This window comes from Fringilla coelebs (assembly GCF_963513975.1).
Source record: "Fringilla coelebs genome assembly, chromosome: 3".
Taxonomy (NCBI): domain Eukaryota; kingdom Metazoa; phylum Chordata; class Aves; order Passeriformes; family Fringillidae; genus Fringilla; species Fringilla coelebs.
Genome location: NC_140030.1, coordinates 75471975 through 75487322, shown reverse-complemented (window position 1 = coordinate 75487322; position 15348 = coordinate 75471975). Strand labels below are relative to the sequence as shown.

General features: G+C 46.5%; 1 protein-coding gene across 4 annotated transcripts; it reads right to left on the bottom strand.

Moving 5' to 3' along the window:
• Positions 1-8299: 8299 nt before the first annotated feature.
• Positions 8300-14520, bottom strand: TBXT (T-box transcription factor T; the record flags this gene model as incomplete). 4 transcript variants are annotated; one of them, XM_084202499.1, is made up of 8 exons in its annotated part: positions 8300-8567; positions 9832-9964; positions 11161-11337; positions 12271-12332; positions 12419-12480; positions 13244-13378; positions 13906-14170; positions 14315-14520. In XM_084202499.1, the coding sequence occupies 8 exons, from the start codon at positions 14518-14520 to the stop codon at positions 8300-8302; spliced, it is 1308 nt and encodes a 435-aa protein (XP_084058625.1). The 4 variants fall into 4 exon arrangements, with proteins under 4 accessions (XP_084058625.1, XP_084058626.1, XP_084058627.1 ...); XM_084202500.1 differs by having other exon boundaries at positions 9832-9961; XM_084202501.1 differs by having other exon boundaries at positions 9832-9961; positions 11161-11334.
• Positions 14521-15348: the final 828 nt, after the last annotated feature.

The following is a 15348-nucleotide window of genomic DNA, read 5'->3' as shown; positions in this document are numbered from 1 at the left end:
CCATCCAATAAAAGTGAGACAACCAGAACACATAACTGTTCTGGATTACAGATCTTATAAACACCTCTCACACAGACCATACCCCTTTGGACAGCAATTCAGACACAGGACACTGCCTAGGACACCACTGCTAATGCATTGAAATGAGAGCTTTCATGTGGGAGGTTCTCAGAATTATTGAAGTTTCACAATTACCACTACAAATGTTGTGTTAAGTGAAGGATAGATCAAGAATTAAGTTTCACACATTAAGTGCAGTGGCCAGAGCCCAATTCAGTGAGCCAAAACCTTTTGCAAAACAGTGCCAATGACTGTGCAGGGTGACTAGCAGAAGTCACCTTGAATTTAAAATAACATGAAATTCATGAAGTCAAGATAAAGCCAAGACCAGTTACCAGCCAATTTCAGCTTCTCTTAGCTGAACCTCCTATTCTAGGAGGCAGCAGGGTTTTCTAGCACTGAGACAAGTTGGTATTTCTGAAGGCTGGCAGAGTCTGCAGGTTCCAGCTAGCAGCCAGAAGCATCCCTTCATTGGGGATGCCCTTTCCCCCTCAGCACTGGCAGGTCAAGCAGCAGCCAGCAGCACGGCCTTCCAGTGCCCAGGAAAGGCAGAAAATTAAGCATTTTTCCACTCCAGAAAGAAGAGAGCCCTTGCCAGCAGCTAAATGCAGCCCTCTTGACAGAAACAACCATCAGGTAAGAACATTAGTGAGCACCAAGACCACACGGAGCAAAGCTGCTGCTGTGGAGGCTGCACCACAGGGCAGCTCCCAGGACAATGCTTCCATCCCTCTGGGCCATCCCACCACAGCAGTATGGTCAAGCAGCTGCTCTGCCCCAGCAGGACATACTAAAGAAGACCTCACCAATCCACAGCAGCTCATTTCTTCCAGTGCCCTCAGGCCCACAGCATAACCCCAACCCATGAGACATTCCACTCCTTACCTGCAAGCTCCAGGCTGGCTGTTTCCAAGGAAAAAAAGACAGGTTCACCGTTATCCTGCACATCTCAAGTATATCTGCAACTCCCTCTCTTCCCCACGGCTTGATCAACCTCTCACACAGTCAGCTGGGGCTGCCTCCTCCAAAATCCCCACCTGTGCCCACCCAAACTAGCATCACCTGCCTGCTCAGAGCCCACAGAGGCCAGCCAGCAGTGAGGTGTGTCCGTGCCAGCTGCGTGCCAGCTCTGTGGGCTGGGGCAGTTTCTGCAGGGCCACAAGGCCGTTTGTAAGGCACCACTGGGGTATTCACACACTCTTTGGACAGAGAGAGGCATAATTCTCTCTCCCGGGATTTTTCCTGGGGAAGGCAGTGAGAAAGCCCAGAGAGAGAAGAGAAAACAAGTCTTATCTCTATTTGCTGCTCCTGTTTTTTGGCACATGTGGAACGTGTTATGGAGATTGTTTACTGAGAGTGATTTGTTAATTGGACACCGGTGATGGTTGTTTGGATTGATTGATCAGTTAGGTCAAAGCTGTGTCATGACTCTCTGGTAAGGGTGATGGTTTTTTTCTTTAGTAGTATGATATAGGATTAGTATAGTGTAGCATAATGTAGTATAGCTTAAAAAAGTATTTGTTCAGCCTTCTGAATCATGGAGTCAGAGCACATTACTCCCACATCGAGGGCGCCCTGCATTGATACACCACAAGCTCTCCAGCCTGCACCAGCCCTAGCTAACTAGTCCTGGATCTGGGATCACCAAGATGAACAAGCAGGCAGGTATCGTTCATGAGCTGCTGAATGTTCTGATTTCCTTGCCACATGTCCTGTCAGGCTTCTCTGTGTTTTTCCCCATTCAGCAAGTGGGTTTTTTCCAGGTCCCCTGGGTAGCTTTTCTTATGCTGATCAACATAACTTGGGCCTTGGATGACACTGCAAGGAGATGTCACTGAGTAATACTGAGACCCCAAGTGCTGCAAACCAGACCCCAGGCACTGCCAAGAGTGAGGACCAGAATGCCCACAGTCCATGTGCACAAAGAGAGGAGAGAGAGGAGTGGGGTCACTGTACCATTAGAGCATGATGGAAATTAAGGCTAATACAGGGGGTTTTCCACAAGCATTCATTATCCTGCTTCTGCTCTCACTGAGGAAGATGGGATATAATGGGGAGGAAAGGCAGAAAACCAATGGGACCTTGAGCACTTTCATTAATGTCAAAAGAGAGCATTGAAAAAATCTCCTGGAGGTGTGAGGTTGAGAGATGTCATTAATGAAAAGCATAAGGGAGATGTCTCACAGGACAAACCAGAAAGCTAGGGAGCAATGGAAGTGGTATAAACTGACTAGGACAAGGGCAAAGTCAGTCAAGAGACTAACAGTACTTTCTGAGAGAACATTGGAGTCCATTAGCAACAAATAGCTAAAGAAGGTTGTGGATCACCAAGACCAGTCAATCACTGATGTAACTCTAGATAAGGAAAACATATTTTTCAAAGTTATCAAAATGGCTGATTCCAGTGGAAATAGGGAAGCAGTATGGAATTGCCCAGGCCCCTTGCTAGGCCATGCTTTTTACCATAGACATTCCATCTCTCCCTTTCTTTGAGCCAGACATGGACAGAGGGCCAGCAGGAGAAGGAAAGCTACCAGAGGAGGAGAGGATTTTTATAAGCTTCCAAAAGAGAGGCTGAGAAATTACTTTCTAACAATGCATATCAGCTTAAAGACTACCAAGGGAAAAGAATCATTAAAGCTGGGAATAGGTTTTGGCTCAAGATCAGATAGTCATAAGACTATTAGAGATAAATTTCAGCTGGCAATTAAAAGATAGCTCCTAAGCAATGAGAAGCAAGGGGGCTGCAAAAGTCTGCCAATCTAAAAAAGCAACACCACTTGCCACAGGTACACAGGCAGACACAGAAAGGCTCCCCAGAATCTCAGCCACTCGTTTTAAGATAGATAAACCCCAGTGCTTTCCCAAAAGGTCTTGGTGAAGGGATTTCCTATAATTAAGGAATTAAATTCAGGAAACCCCTTCCAACTCTGTTGTACAAGTCTGGTAATTGCATATCACATAGGAATTATTGGCATTGACAGAGTTACTGAAGCAATTAATTAGTTTACTAGCATCAAGAAACAGTAATCTACTTTTGTACTGCTGCAAGACTGGGAAAGGAGAGGGAAAAGCAAGAAAAAGCTTCAAGCTTGCCTAGAGGGTAGAGACTCATCCCTAGGAGTCCTCTGGTCACATTCCTCTGGCACCATCTCAGGTGGTGCCTCAGGAGACAAGGCTCAGAACATGTCAGGAGCACAGCACCAGAAGGATATTATGGTAACTGTCATTCCTTAAAAAAAAAACAGGTGGAGGAGGAGGGAAGCCTTGACTGGCTTGAAATTTGAATTGCAGTGAGCTGTGTGATCTTACAGGAGATCTGCAATATATGGCAGCCCCCACACTGCTGTTTGCACCATACTGACCAGCCAACATCCACCTCTGGGAATGAGCTTCAGCACCTCCCCTGCTTCTGTTGGCACTGTAGACAGACTTGAGAAATGAGAAACACAAGCCAGCACTTCAGCTAACAAAGACAGGAACAAAACTAGCAGTGTCCACTTAGGAGAGGAGGGAGTGCGGATGAACTCAAAGGACAGAAGGACAAATTCTGTGAATGGTAGAGCACTGGTAGCTTCCAGAGGAGACTCCTGCATACAAAAGCAAACTGCTGTAGCCAGCCATACAATCTTCAGCTATAAACCCCACAGCATCCTCCAGATCCTAGATATCACAGTGGTGTGTACAGTGGGAGAACCTGGGTTTGGATCTTCTCAAAGGATTTTTGACATTGCCAAAAATAACTGTGTCTGCAAGGTTCTATTATGAGAAATACTGGCTCCCTCATGTTCTTTACCTCAGTTGCCAAAGGCACAGACATCCAGGAGCAGCTACAGCCAGTGCCTCTAAAGAAGAAATTATTTTCTACACAGATACAAGCCTCTGGAATGAGTTTCTGCGTGGTTTAAAAACATGCATGTTTCTGCTACCTTCTTCTTTATACCTGTCTTTGGGGGGGTTTAATTTTTTTAACTTTTGATTTCTATTACTTTTTATTATATTTATATTTCCATGAGTGATGCAGTGCCTTAATGTGTATTATCTCAACTCATAAATCAAATTGATACCTATGGGGGAGAGTCAGGCTGGAGAGAAGCATGGGAATACCAAATCTCACATTTTATTCCTTCTTGGAACTTAGTATTGACATGGCTTTTGGAAGCAAAGCAAGACATTTCTGCACAACTGGGATAAGGGTTTTACAAAGATTTTTTTTTACAGCCAGCAATTATTTGTTACCTAGAGGAAAATCATGATAAAAAGCATGAACCCACTGAGATGGCAAACAGTATAAGTTTCCCAAGAGTTCTGAGCATTTGGTGACAGCTTAATTCCTGGGAGGGCATTTGGACCTCTCCCAGCCTCATAGTAGTCTGTAGCCCCAGTCTTTGTCTGGTGTGCAGCACAGTCAGGAGTGGTGAGAAGTCATGATGGGGCTGGTACAAGGAACAGCACAGCTACAGTCACAGGTGGGGGCTGTTTGAGGTGAGCCATCTCACACCAGCCTCCCTCAGCATCTGGAAATGTCACCTACATCAGTGCCTCCCCCTGCCTCCACCAGCAGCCTCAGAACTGCCCCAGCCAGCAGCTGAAGGAGCACAGCACAGCACTGCTGCCCTGAGCCCACAGGTGAGAGAAGTTTCTCCAGATGGGTCACATGAAGTTCATTTTCAAGTGCGAGGACATAGATATTGAAATGCCCCATCTACTTTAAAGTGATTTAAAAATTGCACTCAGTGAAAGCTTTTGGTTCCTTTAATTTGAAAGTATGGGAGGGGGAAAGAAATCCCACACCAGAAAAAGCCAACTAGGTAAGAGCCATGTGATACTAGCATTAAGCAAGGCTGAGCTCTTCCACTTCACAGCCCAGAGGCTTTAGCTGCTGGCAGAGAGCCATAGTTCATTCCTATGAGTAGCCTCAACTATTTTTGCCCACGTGAACATGGAATCACTTCTGCAGTACGAGGTCTGCAAGAACCTGAGAAACCACTGTGCCCTGTGCTGGGCAGCAGCTCTGGGCTGTCCTCCACACAAGCCTCTGTGGGGGAAAGAGATCCCCAGTGGGCTGCCGGCCCAGGGCCATGCCCAGGGACAGGCTCCAGCCCTAGCACCCTTCTCCTGCCTTATGGGTCCCCTTCACTGCACAGGGTGCCCAGGGAAATGGTAGAGTCACCCCCCCTGGAGGTACTGAAAAGACACGTGATGCTTAGAGACATGGGAGAGCGGTGGACTTCGCTGTGCTGGGCTAAGGGTTGGACTCGGTGATCTTAAAGGTCATTTCCAAACAAAATGATTCTGCGGCAGATTGATTGTTGGAAGCCAGGGCACAGAGAATATTCCCCTACCTGTTCTGGCAAGTCCTGATTCCCAGGAAAACACTGCTTTTAACCTCCATCCATGGAGAAAGCTTCCAAGACTTTGGAATTAATTAGAATCTACAAGTGCTTGAAATAGAGAGTAGTGTAGTTTATCACAGAATGAAAAATTTAGAGTTTTGGGTGTTTAGTATGGAGGTAGATAGAAGACAAAACAGAGGATTCTGGGTGTTGCCTGGTCTCCTTCATCTATTCCATTTTCTACTGTGTTGGTGGCACAGGGTGACTGGTTGGGGAGAGCTGCAATGAAGATGTTGCATGGTGGGCAAATAGGTATTGGTAGATAAGTAGAAATAAAGTACGTTTTAAGACTTAATTGGATGAAGCAGCTTTAAAAGACCTTGAAACTGCACATCTTGTGACCTTTTTGCCATCTTTTCCTTATGAGCTATGTCTGGTGTAGACGGCAGAGAAAAGTAAACAGCAACCTGAAGACCAAAAAAGTCCCATTCATCTCTCACTCCTGGCACAGAAATATATTAGGGGTCTCTCACGCTGGGGGCCCCAAGGGCTTTCCCAAAATTGATCATCCTCTTCCCCTGATATGTCTGCTTTGAGGGCACAGCTCTGGGGCAAGGGATAAAGCTGGCTCCCCCCGAGTCATCTCTCAGTAGTGGCATGTGCATGCTCAGCTGCACACAGGGCCAGGGCAGACTCCTGAAGTAGCTGAAAGGACCAGGCAGCAGCTTGGCATTTACGACTGGGGGCAGGGACTCAGAAACACACTTGAAAATCTGGTTATCAAGGTCTAACACAGCAGGTGCCAGGCTGGCATCCAGCCCCAGCTAGAAACTGGTCATTGTGGGAAAAGAGCTTTCACCCAGCACCAAATGTGGCAACCACCTCTGAATACCAGTCAGTCAAGGATTTACCAAAACAAGGAAACACACGGGGGTGGAGAAAGCAGGGGATGAGAACTGTTTGAACTTTCGCCCACAGACAGAAGGTGACGTGCAGCAGAAATTATTTGTGAAACCGCTCAGTGGAAGGTCAGCACGCTGTAGGTTCAATATGGCTGATGTGCATTTGTTTCACCCTTCCCACCACCCCCACAAACTGAAAAATCAAGCATGGAGTTTTTCTTAAGGATCTTTACTTTTTTTTTCTTAATTTAAATTATACGTCCAAAATACAAGTATAAAACCTCACAATGAAAGATGCTGCTAATTTCTACAAAATAGTCTAAATAATAATGCACTTACATCATTTACACAATTTACCTTCACAATAAAATAGGAGCACTTAGATCACTATTTACATATTGACAGAGGATGTGGCTGTGCAGCCGTCCACTTTTGGTGCTGTCTCCTGCTGGAGTACCTCTGGGATATTTGCCTCTGCAGGCAACAAGCTCTGCCAAAACTTTCCTTGCTGCAGGAACCTGCCCAAAAGGTACCAAACAGACCAAAATGGTGGCAAATACTTGCTTTTTCATCTTAAAGCTGCTACTGTAGCACATAAGCACACATCAATGAGTTATTTAAGGAATTCCCTGATACAGAATTTTGCTTTTCTATATTAGGCACTTCATTATACAAGTTATTTATTATGGCTTATGCAAAAGAACTCACTTTCCTCAGGATGTGTATTTGCCAGATTCAGTGGGAGAAAGAGACACATCTAAGGGCACACTTTTAGCCCATGTTCTGGGTTAAGCCTGCATCATGAATTTGGATCACATTACTTCATATCAGTAATGAAACAAATATTTTATCAAGACCTGTTCCTTCTAGCAAGCCAAGCAGTCAGTGTGTTTTAAATTTTAGTACATCTGCACTTTTGTGCAAAAACCTTGGCAACTACAGATCTGCCTCTTCCAGTAAGTGAGCTACTTACACCCATGCTGTTCCATGTGCCATGGGGTGACACATCCCACATATGATTGTCTTAAAAGAGTACACTGTAGGTTGAGGGATTATTTACATATCTTAACATGTAGAAGATAAAGTTGTGACTTACCAAACAATAAATACAGATCAGAGTACAAGACTGAAATAAAATAAATTAAAATGATTCCCCAAGGCGTTGAATTCCTTCTCCTAAGGCCTGAGCCAAAGATTAAAAAAAAAAAACCATCAAGTGATGCATTTCCAATGGTTCAAAAAGGTTTTGGATAGGGCTTCTAATTAGACACTGTTTGAATATGAGATGTTTAGCTAAGCTGGTGGGTATTTGAAACCTATATGATCAAACAGCAAAGCTTACCTCTAAAAGAAGTCTTTTGGGCAAAACTTTTTAGACCAAACATTAATACTGTTTTTATTGGGAAGAACATAGTTCTCAAAGATTGTCTCAACAAAAATTCAGCAGCAAGGAAATAAGCATACAGTTAAGAACAGCACGTATTTGTGAAGCAAATACGTGTTAGTGCACATGATTTTCCAAAAACTTCACTTTGCAGCTACATTTGTGCATATTTCAGAATGCTTCTAACTAGATGGTTAATAAAAATTCTCATGACTATAGCTAAGTTTGCCATTTAAAAAAACAAACTGAAAAACAGTTAGGAGTAACTTACTCAAGAGTGATTCCAAATTTCAGGTCCAAATATATCAGAACACCAAGAAATTTGGAATCCAAGTAAAAATCTTAAAACTTAGGTCTATCAAACTTTAAAAAAGAAAAAAAAATATTAAAAGCAGTGAATCTGCTCTCAGAATTGCACACTCACCAGGTTTGTAAACTCTACATGAAGTCAGTGATGCACCGTTCACTAAAAGAGGTATAATGTGGATGCTCTGTGCAGAGCAGCACAGATGCTTTTTGGTTGCAGTTTCCTTCACGTCTCCTCTTTCTCCTCCTTGAGGATTAAGCAGCTACCGTAATTCGGTAGCTAAAAGTGTCTCAGAGGAAGAGGCCTGTGTTTACATGGAAGGGGAGGTGACAGGTGTCCACGTGGGTGCCAGCCTGGCATGTGCAGAGGCGTCATACTGGCTGTCGGGCAGGTCGGCGGGCGCCGTGCCGTCGTACAGGGGCGAGGCAGAGGAGGCTGCTGGCACTGCGTGGGGCAGGCCCGAGTAGTGTCCTGGAGAGCCCCGCAGGAACTGGGGGCTCAGCCCGTTGGACATCCCGCTCGGCTGGGACACCGGCGTGATGGTGCTGTTACTCACAGACCACAGGTTGGGGTACTGACTGCAAGAGGGAAAGGCACAGGTAAAGGCAGGTATTAGTGACTCTAGTGCCTGCTGGCAGCCCCTCAGCTCACAACACAGCCCCCCAGGCCAGGTCCTTTTGCTGCAAACAGCGACAGTCTCTAGGCAGTTCCCAGCCACTGCGAGGCAGGAAGGACCCCCAGGCAGAATTTGTGTTCATGGCACCCCCACAAATAAACTGAACTTCCCCATTTTCCAACAGATAAGGGGTTGGACAAAAAGGGTGGCAGAAATGCCTTCCTTGAGGTTTCACAGTTCCAGTTCTACTGGTTTTACCTCCTGAACAACTCAGTGCAGAAATTGAAACTCCAGGAACTTTGCAACTTCCTAAATATGCATCCTGGGGATCAGACAGAGAAAGAAGTGCTAAAAGGACCTTTTTACTCAATCTGTGTTCAGGACTAAAAATGTGTTCAGCAATACAGTTAAGTCACACTGGGTAGTAGTACATATCCTGATTAACAGTTAAGAGTCCATGTGTGTGGTTCAAATGCACAAATGCTTTCCACAAACAGAATGGTAGGTCTGAATTGCGAAAAGAGATGTCCAAATCTTGTCCCTCTGTAGTTAATAGCAAATATTTTACCACCTTTTCTGCCTGTCTTTGAATTTTCAAGTTTAGCTCTAAAGGACTACATGCAAGCTGAATTTTTGCTAAAGGATTCAGAAGTTTAATAAAGATAATAAGTACTAAAAGGAGACTTTTTTTTTATGATCACAAAATATTAAAAACTTTCACCACATATACAATCCCATGCTATGCTGGTGAGTGTGGCAATGCTTAAGTAAAGAATTACTGCCCCAATTATGTGCTCCTTCTCCACACTACAGTTCATTTGTAGCAGAATAAAGGTTTATGGAGATGGCTGGGAAAGCTGTGACCAGCCAAAATGGAAGGGATAAAGAAAAAAAACAACTTCTTAAACACCATTATGCTTAATAGAGGTGAAACTTGAGCATCCTCAAATTCAATCTATATTTGTCTAAGTAATCTGCAATCCTTAATTTATCAAATATTGATGTCACAAGTATCTACATTTCCAAAATCAAAACATTAAAAAAAAAAAATCTGTTTCTTCAATCAGTTTTCCTTGTGAACAGTCCTTCACAGTGCCCCACAGAGTGCTAATGGTTCATACCAATGGCCGAAATGACTTCTAATATGCTGGTGACTCTTTACCTCCTTTTTCAGCCTTTTCCTCCTGGAAAGCAGGAATATGGGGATTTGAGGGCTGGACTCCTACCTGGAGCTGGTAGCTGTGCCAGTGCTGTGACCCATGGGCAGCATGGCTGTGTGTGTAGTAACTCCCAGAGAAGACCAGTTGTCATGGGACTGCAGCATGGACAGGCAGGCAGAGGAGTTGTCAGCATAGGCTGCTGAGAAAACACAATCACTTACAAACACTAGAATCAGGCCAAATACCAATCTTGTATTTAAATGCAATGAAGAGGTTTAAGCCACCCTTCCCCACTACTACCTTGGGAAAAAAAAAAAACCAACCAAAATTACACACAGAGAAAAAAAACAAAGCCAACAATAAGTTGTGTCAAGCTCACGCCTTTATGGGCATTGCCCTGACGTTTTGTTTTGCTCCACTCGTAACTGCAAAATCTTATTTCTGTGAAGGGCCTATGGCCAAAAGGCTGTCTGCAAGCCAGCTGCTAATTCAGCACATGCCGTTTTACACAGTCAGTGGGAAAAGGAGGGCTCTTTATTTACACTGTCACCTGGAGACCTTCCATCTCCATCACCTACACAGGCAGTAACAGCCTGGCAAAGCTGGATAACAAGGCTATCACACACATCCCAATTTTGAGCCAAGCATGCCACCTTGAAATCTGCCTTAGGCACCATCAGGAGTGACTGAACTGCAGCTTAGACTGCTTGGCTTGTGACCCAGACTGGCTGGCCCACACAGCAGGGGCACTAGGAAACTATAAAGGGAATCCCATACAGCCACCCATGGTCAGACAGAAATTGCAGTGGTAGCTAGTTAAGGAAGGAAGCTTTTTGCTGAGGACAAGAAAGAACACCAGAGAGGTTTTGTTCTTTTATCCTTTAAGTCTTGCACAAAATTTCCAAGATGCAAGAAAAGTATACAGAGAGCTAGTTTTTCATTTCAAAATGACTACATGCAAGATTGGTCAGGTTGCATCTAAAAGCCCATGTATTACTTCATAATTCAAAATAATTACTATTTTTTGAATGGGAACCTTCAATATCTATACAGCCTGAAAGCTAAAATTGTTAACCAGTCGTCTTTGCCAGAAGAAACGAAAAAAAACAACGAAACAAACACAAAAACCCCACTGTTAAAAATGCCCTTTTCATACTTAAGTACCTGGTGCCTGAGATACTAAGTCTTAAGATATTTGGCTACTTCTGAGCACACTTTTTTAAAAAACTCTCCAGTTTACTCGGCTCATTGTTTCTATCTATGCAGCGGTGGGACGTTCACAGACACCAACCACAGCCCCAGTTCAGCTCAGCCGACCCAACCAGGCCCCCCGTTCTAAAGGCACTGGGAACACGTAGGGGCTCAGGGCCCCTTTCCCCAGCGCTGCAGCCTTACTTGGCGAGCTGTTCCTGTGCGCGTAGGGGCTGGCGTAGGGCGCCGGCCGGTGGCTCCTCAGCGACGAGTACCTGTCACAGCTGTGGGCAGGGGACAGCGACAGCGGGCCTCCAAACTGCGCGTGGGGACTGGCAGGGGGGCACAGAGCCCCGCTGCCAGGAATGAGCCAGCTACCTACTGAAGGGGAGCAAGGGCTCTGTGAGAGGGGTGTGCAGCGCAGGCAGGCACAGAATCACAGCCACAAAACGACTGAACAGCGAGGAAATGCACACGCGGGAAAGGAAACTGAGGTTTGACATAGCTGAAATATCTGGATCTTTACAACTTTGATGAATGCTCTTATGAAGGGAAATTAGAAAGCAGCTTAGAAAAAGTCTTGTGTCAAGTTAACTTGTTTTTTGAATTACTATTTAACCACAACCACAGCAAGGAAACACTGAAATTGTTAAACCCTGCCGTATGTAGGTAGTGCGTGCTCAGTAATTGTTAGCATAGTATTCAGTTTTAAATTGTTCTTTGGGGTCTCAGTCTATAGCTAAGCTCTGAAGTTTCTCAGACTGCTAAGAACTCCTCTTAAAAATTACTTTTTTTCTCTGAAACAAAGTAATTCCTGCTGCAAATCAACGCCCCCATCTTTTTCAGGCTACATTTTGTTGTCAATCTGTTAAAACAGAGGTCATTAAAACACAAATGCCTTTCAACCATCTGAAAGAACTTCTTGAAGCAAATGCCCATAGTTTTCTTACAACAGTACTTAAAACATGAGTACTGTCTCAATAAATTTTAGGAAATAAACTTTTGTCTCAATGTCCATGTGAACATTGCTGTCCTTGTACAAAAAGGCAGATGTCTTTTTGGACAAAAAGGCAACTCTGCAGGATTCTATTAAATGATTTTGAATGCAATAAATCCTAACCACACACAGAGATTAGTGTTTATACAATCATCAACATGCATGAACCACAACCACAGAGACTAGTAATATTTCTCTCTCTATGAGCCAACAAGCCAGCTACCAAGCACTGGCCCTCAAAGTTTAGCTTAACTTCACACAGAGTAGATAGAAGAAATCAAAGTCATGCTCATGATGCACAACGAAAGGAAACATACACTGTGAATACCCAGACTGCTGGTTGTCCCCCACTTCTTCCATCATGTCTTTGTGATCACTTCTATAAAAGAAACCAGGCTGTATTAGTTAAGAATTTGTCTTCAAAAATTTATCTTAAAAATTTAGAATTAAGTTAAGAGCTCTCACCTTTCTTTTGCATCAAGAAATGCCTTTGCAAACGGATTGTATTTAATTTTTAAAGCTGTGATCTAAAAACAACAACAAATATCTTTATTCACATGTATCAGCATTCATTATCACACTGATATGATATTAGGATTTGAACTAGGACTATCCAGTGAAGTTGGTAAAATCACACATTTTTGAAGAAATAAAAGTAGGCCCATAAAAGCAACGGATGGGCATGAATTACACAGCTCCTAAAGGTCTGAAGTATTATCAAAGCACTAGGAGTTAGTCTCTCTGCCAAATTTTGAAATACTAGATAGCCTGAGTTCATTGATCATCTAAGGAAGCACCTAAGAAAGGTAGTAAACTAAATAGCTACAAAAATCTTCATATTTCAAGCCAGAGCAGATTGGACATCAAAGAACTTCAGAAAACCTGATAATTACAACTTCATTCAACACACACATGTATTTGGGTATCAGAAAAAGGGCCGCTCAAAAACTGGTGCCCTCAGTCATTTCACTGTGCAGCTCAAAACAAGAATTCTTTTTTCTACCATAGTTGTTTGCCCCCACAGAGTCTTTTAAAAATTACTCCCATATAACGAATCTGCAGTACAAATTGAGACAAACAATGCTCAAAACTTGGTTCTATAATTCATTCATAGGGCTTTTACATGCATTAATTTAATCTTTTATATTTAGCCTCCAAAAAAAAAAAAAAAAAAAGCATAGGAAGAACTGAAAAACGCGAAAGGAGATCCATTCTTTTGCCCTGTAACATGCACACTTTGCTACTGGAAACCTCCCGGCAGCGGCACCCCCTCTTCCCTGCTGTGCTCACCTCCTCGTTCTGGTAGGCTGTCACAGCTATAAACTGGGTTTCTGGGAAGGAATGGCTGGTGATCATCCGCTGCGGGCCACCCACTCGCACGATGTGGATCCGTGGCTCATACTTGTGCAGGGAGTTCAACATGATCTGTGAACAAATAGAGCAGGTGAGCAGGCACAAAGTAGCGGCAGATGCTGCCAGGCACAAAGGGCACTCAGGTTTTAAAGTATCCATCTTTCCAACAGAGGTGGAAAAAACAGTAAGTACGAAAAAAGCCTAAAACTGAAGCTGTGAGAGAAGGAAAGGCGCACTAAGGACAGAGACAACTTTCTGCACAAGTTATCCTCATCCCCGTCACTTGACAAAGCACTCGCAGAGTCACAAATGCATCAATGGTAAGTCAGCCTTAGAAAGATTCATCTACCACACCATTGATATTAGAAAATATTTAGACCAGAAAGAGCTTTCCGAAAAAGACAAAGTGATAAAACATCAAGGCACCCATCCTCGGTGGAAGGAGAAGCTCTCCCGAATGAATGAATTGCGGGCGGGGAGAAGCGCGACCATCCCAGCACGTTTGGTAAGTATGAAAAGGAGCAGTAAGAAGAGAGCGAGCCCGCAGGGCCGGGCCGGTCCAGCCCCGCCGGCCGACAGGTCCCGGTGCCGGCGTTTACCTGCCCGCCGCCGTTGAGCTTGTTGGTGAGTTTGACTTTGCTGAAGGAGACGGGCGCCTTCATCCAGTGGGCGCCGAAGTTGGGCGAGTCGGGGTGGATGTAGACGCAGCTGGGCGCCTGCGGCTCCGGCTTCCCGCCGGGCACCCACTCCCCGTTCACGTACTTCCAGCGGTGCCCGTCGGCCGCCACGAAGTCCAGCAGGAAGGAGTACATGGCGTTGGGGTCCAGCCCCGACACGCTCACCTTCAGCACCGGGAACATCCTCCTGCGGGGCGACACGGAGGCGCGAGGCACGGCGGCGGGCAGCCGCTGCCCCCGGCCCGGGCGGGCCCCCGCCCCCGCCGCCGGGACCCCCGCGCCCCCCGGAACCGGGCCGGGAGGCAGCGTGGGCGGCGGGGCCCCTCCCTACCTGCCGTTCTTGGTGACGATCATCTCGTTGGTGAGCTCCTTGAAGCGCAGCCACAGGTCGCTGTCCTCCAGCGCCACGCGCAGCTCCCTCTCCGTGGGGTCCCCCTTCTCGCTGCCCGCCTGCAGCTCGCTCTCCACGGCGCTCAGCAGGTGGTCCACGCGGTACTGCGGGGGCTTGCCCGCGCCCTCCGCGCCGGGGGAGCTCATCCCGGCCCCGCGCCCGCCCGCGGGGCTGCTCGCTGGCACGGCCGCACCGAAACCAAGCCGGGCCCCGACCGCCTCCCCGCGCCCTCAGCGGCCGGGCCGCTGTTATAGCCCGCCATAAACGCCCCCCCGGTGACATCACCGCGCCGGCGGGGGGGCCCCGCTGATTGGCGGGCGGCGCCTTTGATCGGCGCGGGCGGCGCTGCCCATTGGCTGCCCGCGGCCATATCAGAACGGGGCCCGCGGGAGCCTGTGATGTTAATTGCAGCCCGCGGGATTAAACGCGGCTATTTTATGTAAATCTGCCCCCAAATGTTTGCACCTCTATCAAAGCCGCCGGGGCCGGGGCTCCGGCAGCCGCGGAGGAAATGGCCCATCTCGGCAACAGCCTCACAACCGGCCAGCGCGGCACCCTCCCGGCGCTGCGAGACCCCCGGTCCGCTTCGAGGCGGGCAGTCCTGGACGGGAGGCGCTCCCGCCGCGGATTCATATTTAGGGAAAAAAACGGGAAGTTCTCTTCTCGCCAGCTGACAGCAGCACCCCGCCCCGCACGCCGCTTCCCCCGCACCTGCCCCCGCCCCCTTGCCGGAACCTCTGCTGCAGGGAAGGGTGCAGCTGGCAGCGACAAACCTTGCGGGAAAAATCAGCCAGAGAGCTGGAACCGTGCTGTACAGCGGCTGCACAAACCTGGCACTCCCCGCTTTTAGCGAGCCCATGAGCCCACCCATGGGAAAAGTGGCAGAGTTTGCCTCTCTGCAGCGGCACAGGCAGTGCCTTCGCAGCCGAGATGCTCGACGGCGATGGTTTCGAGCCATCCCACCTAAGTAATCT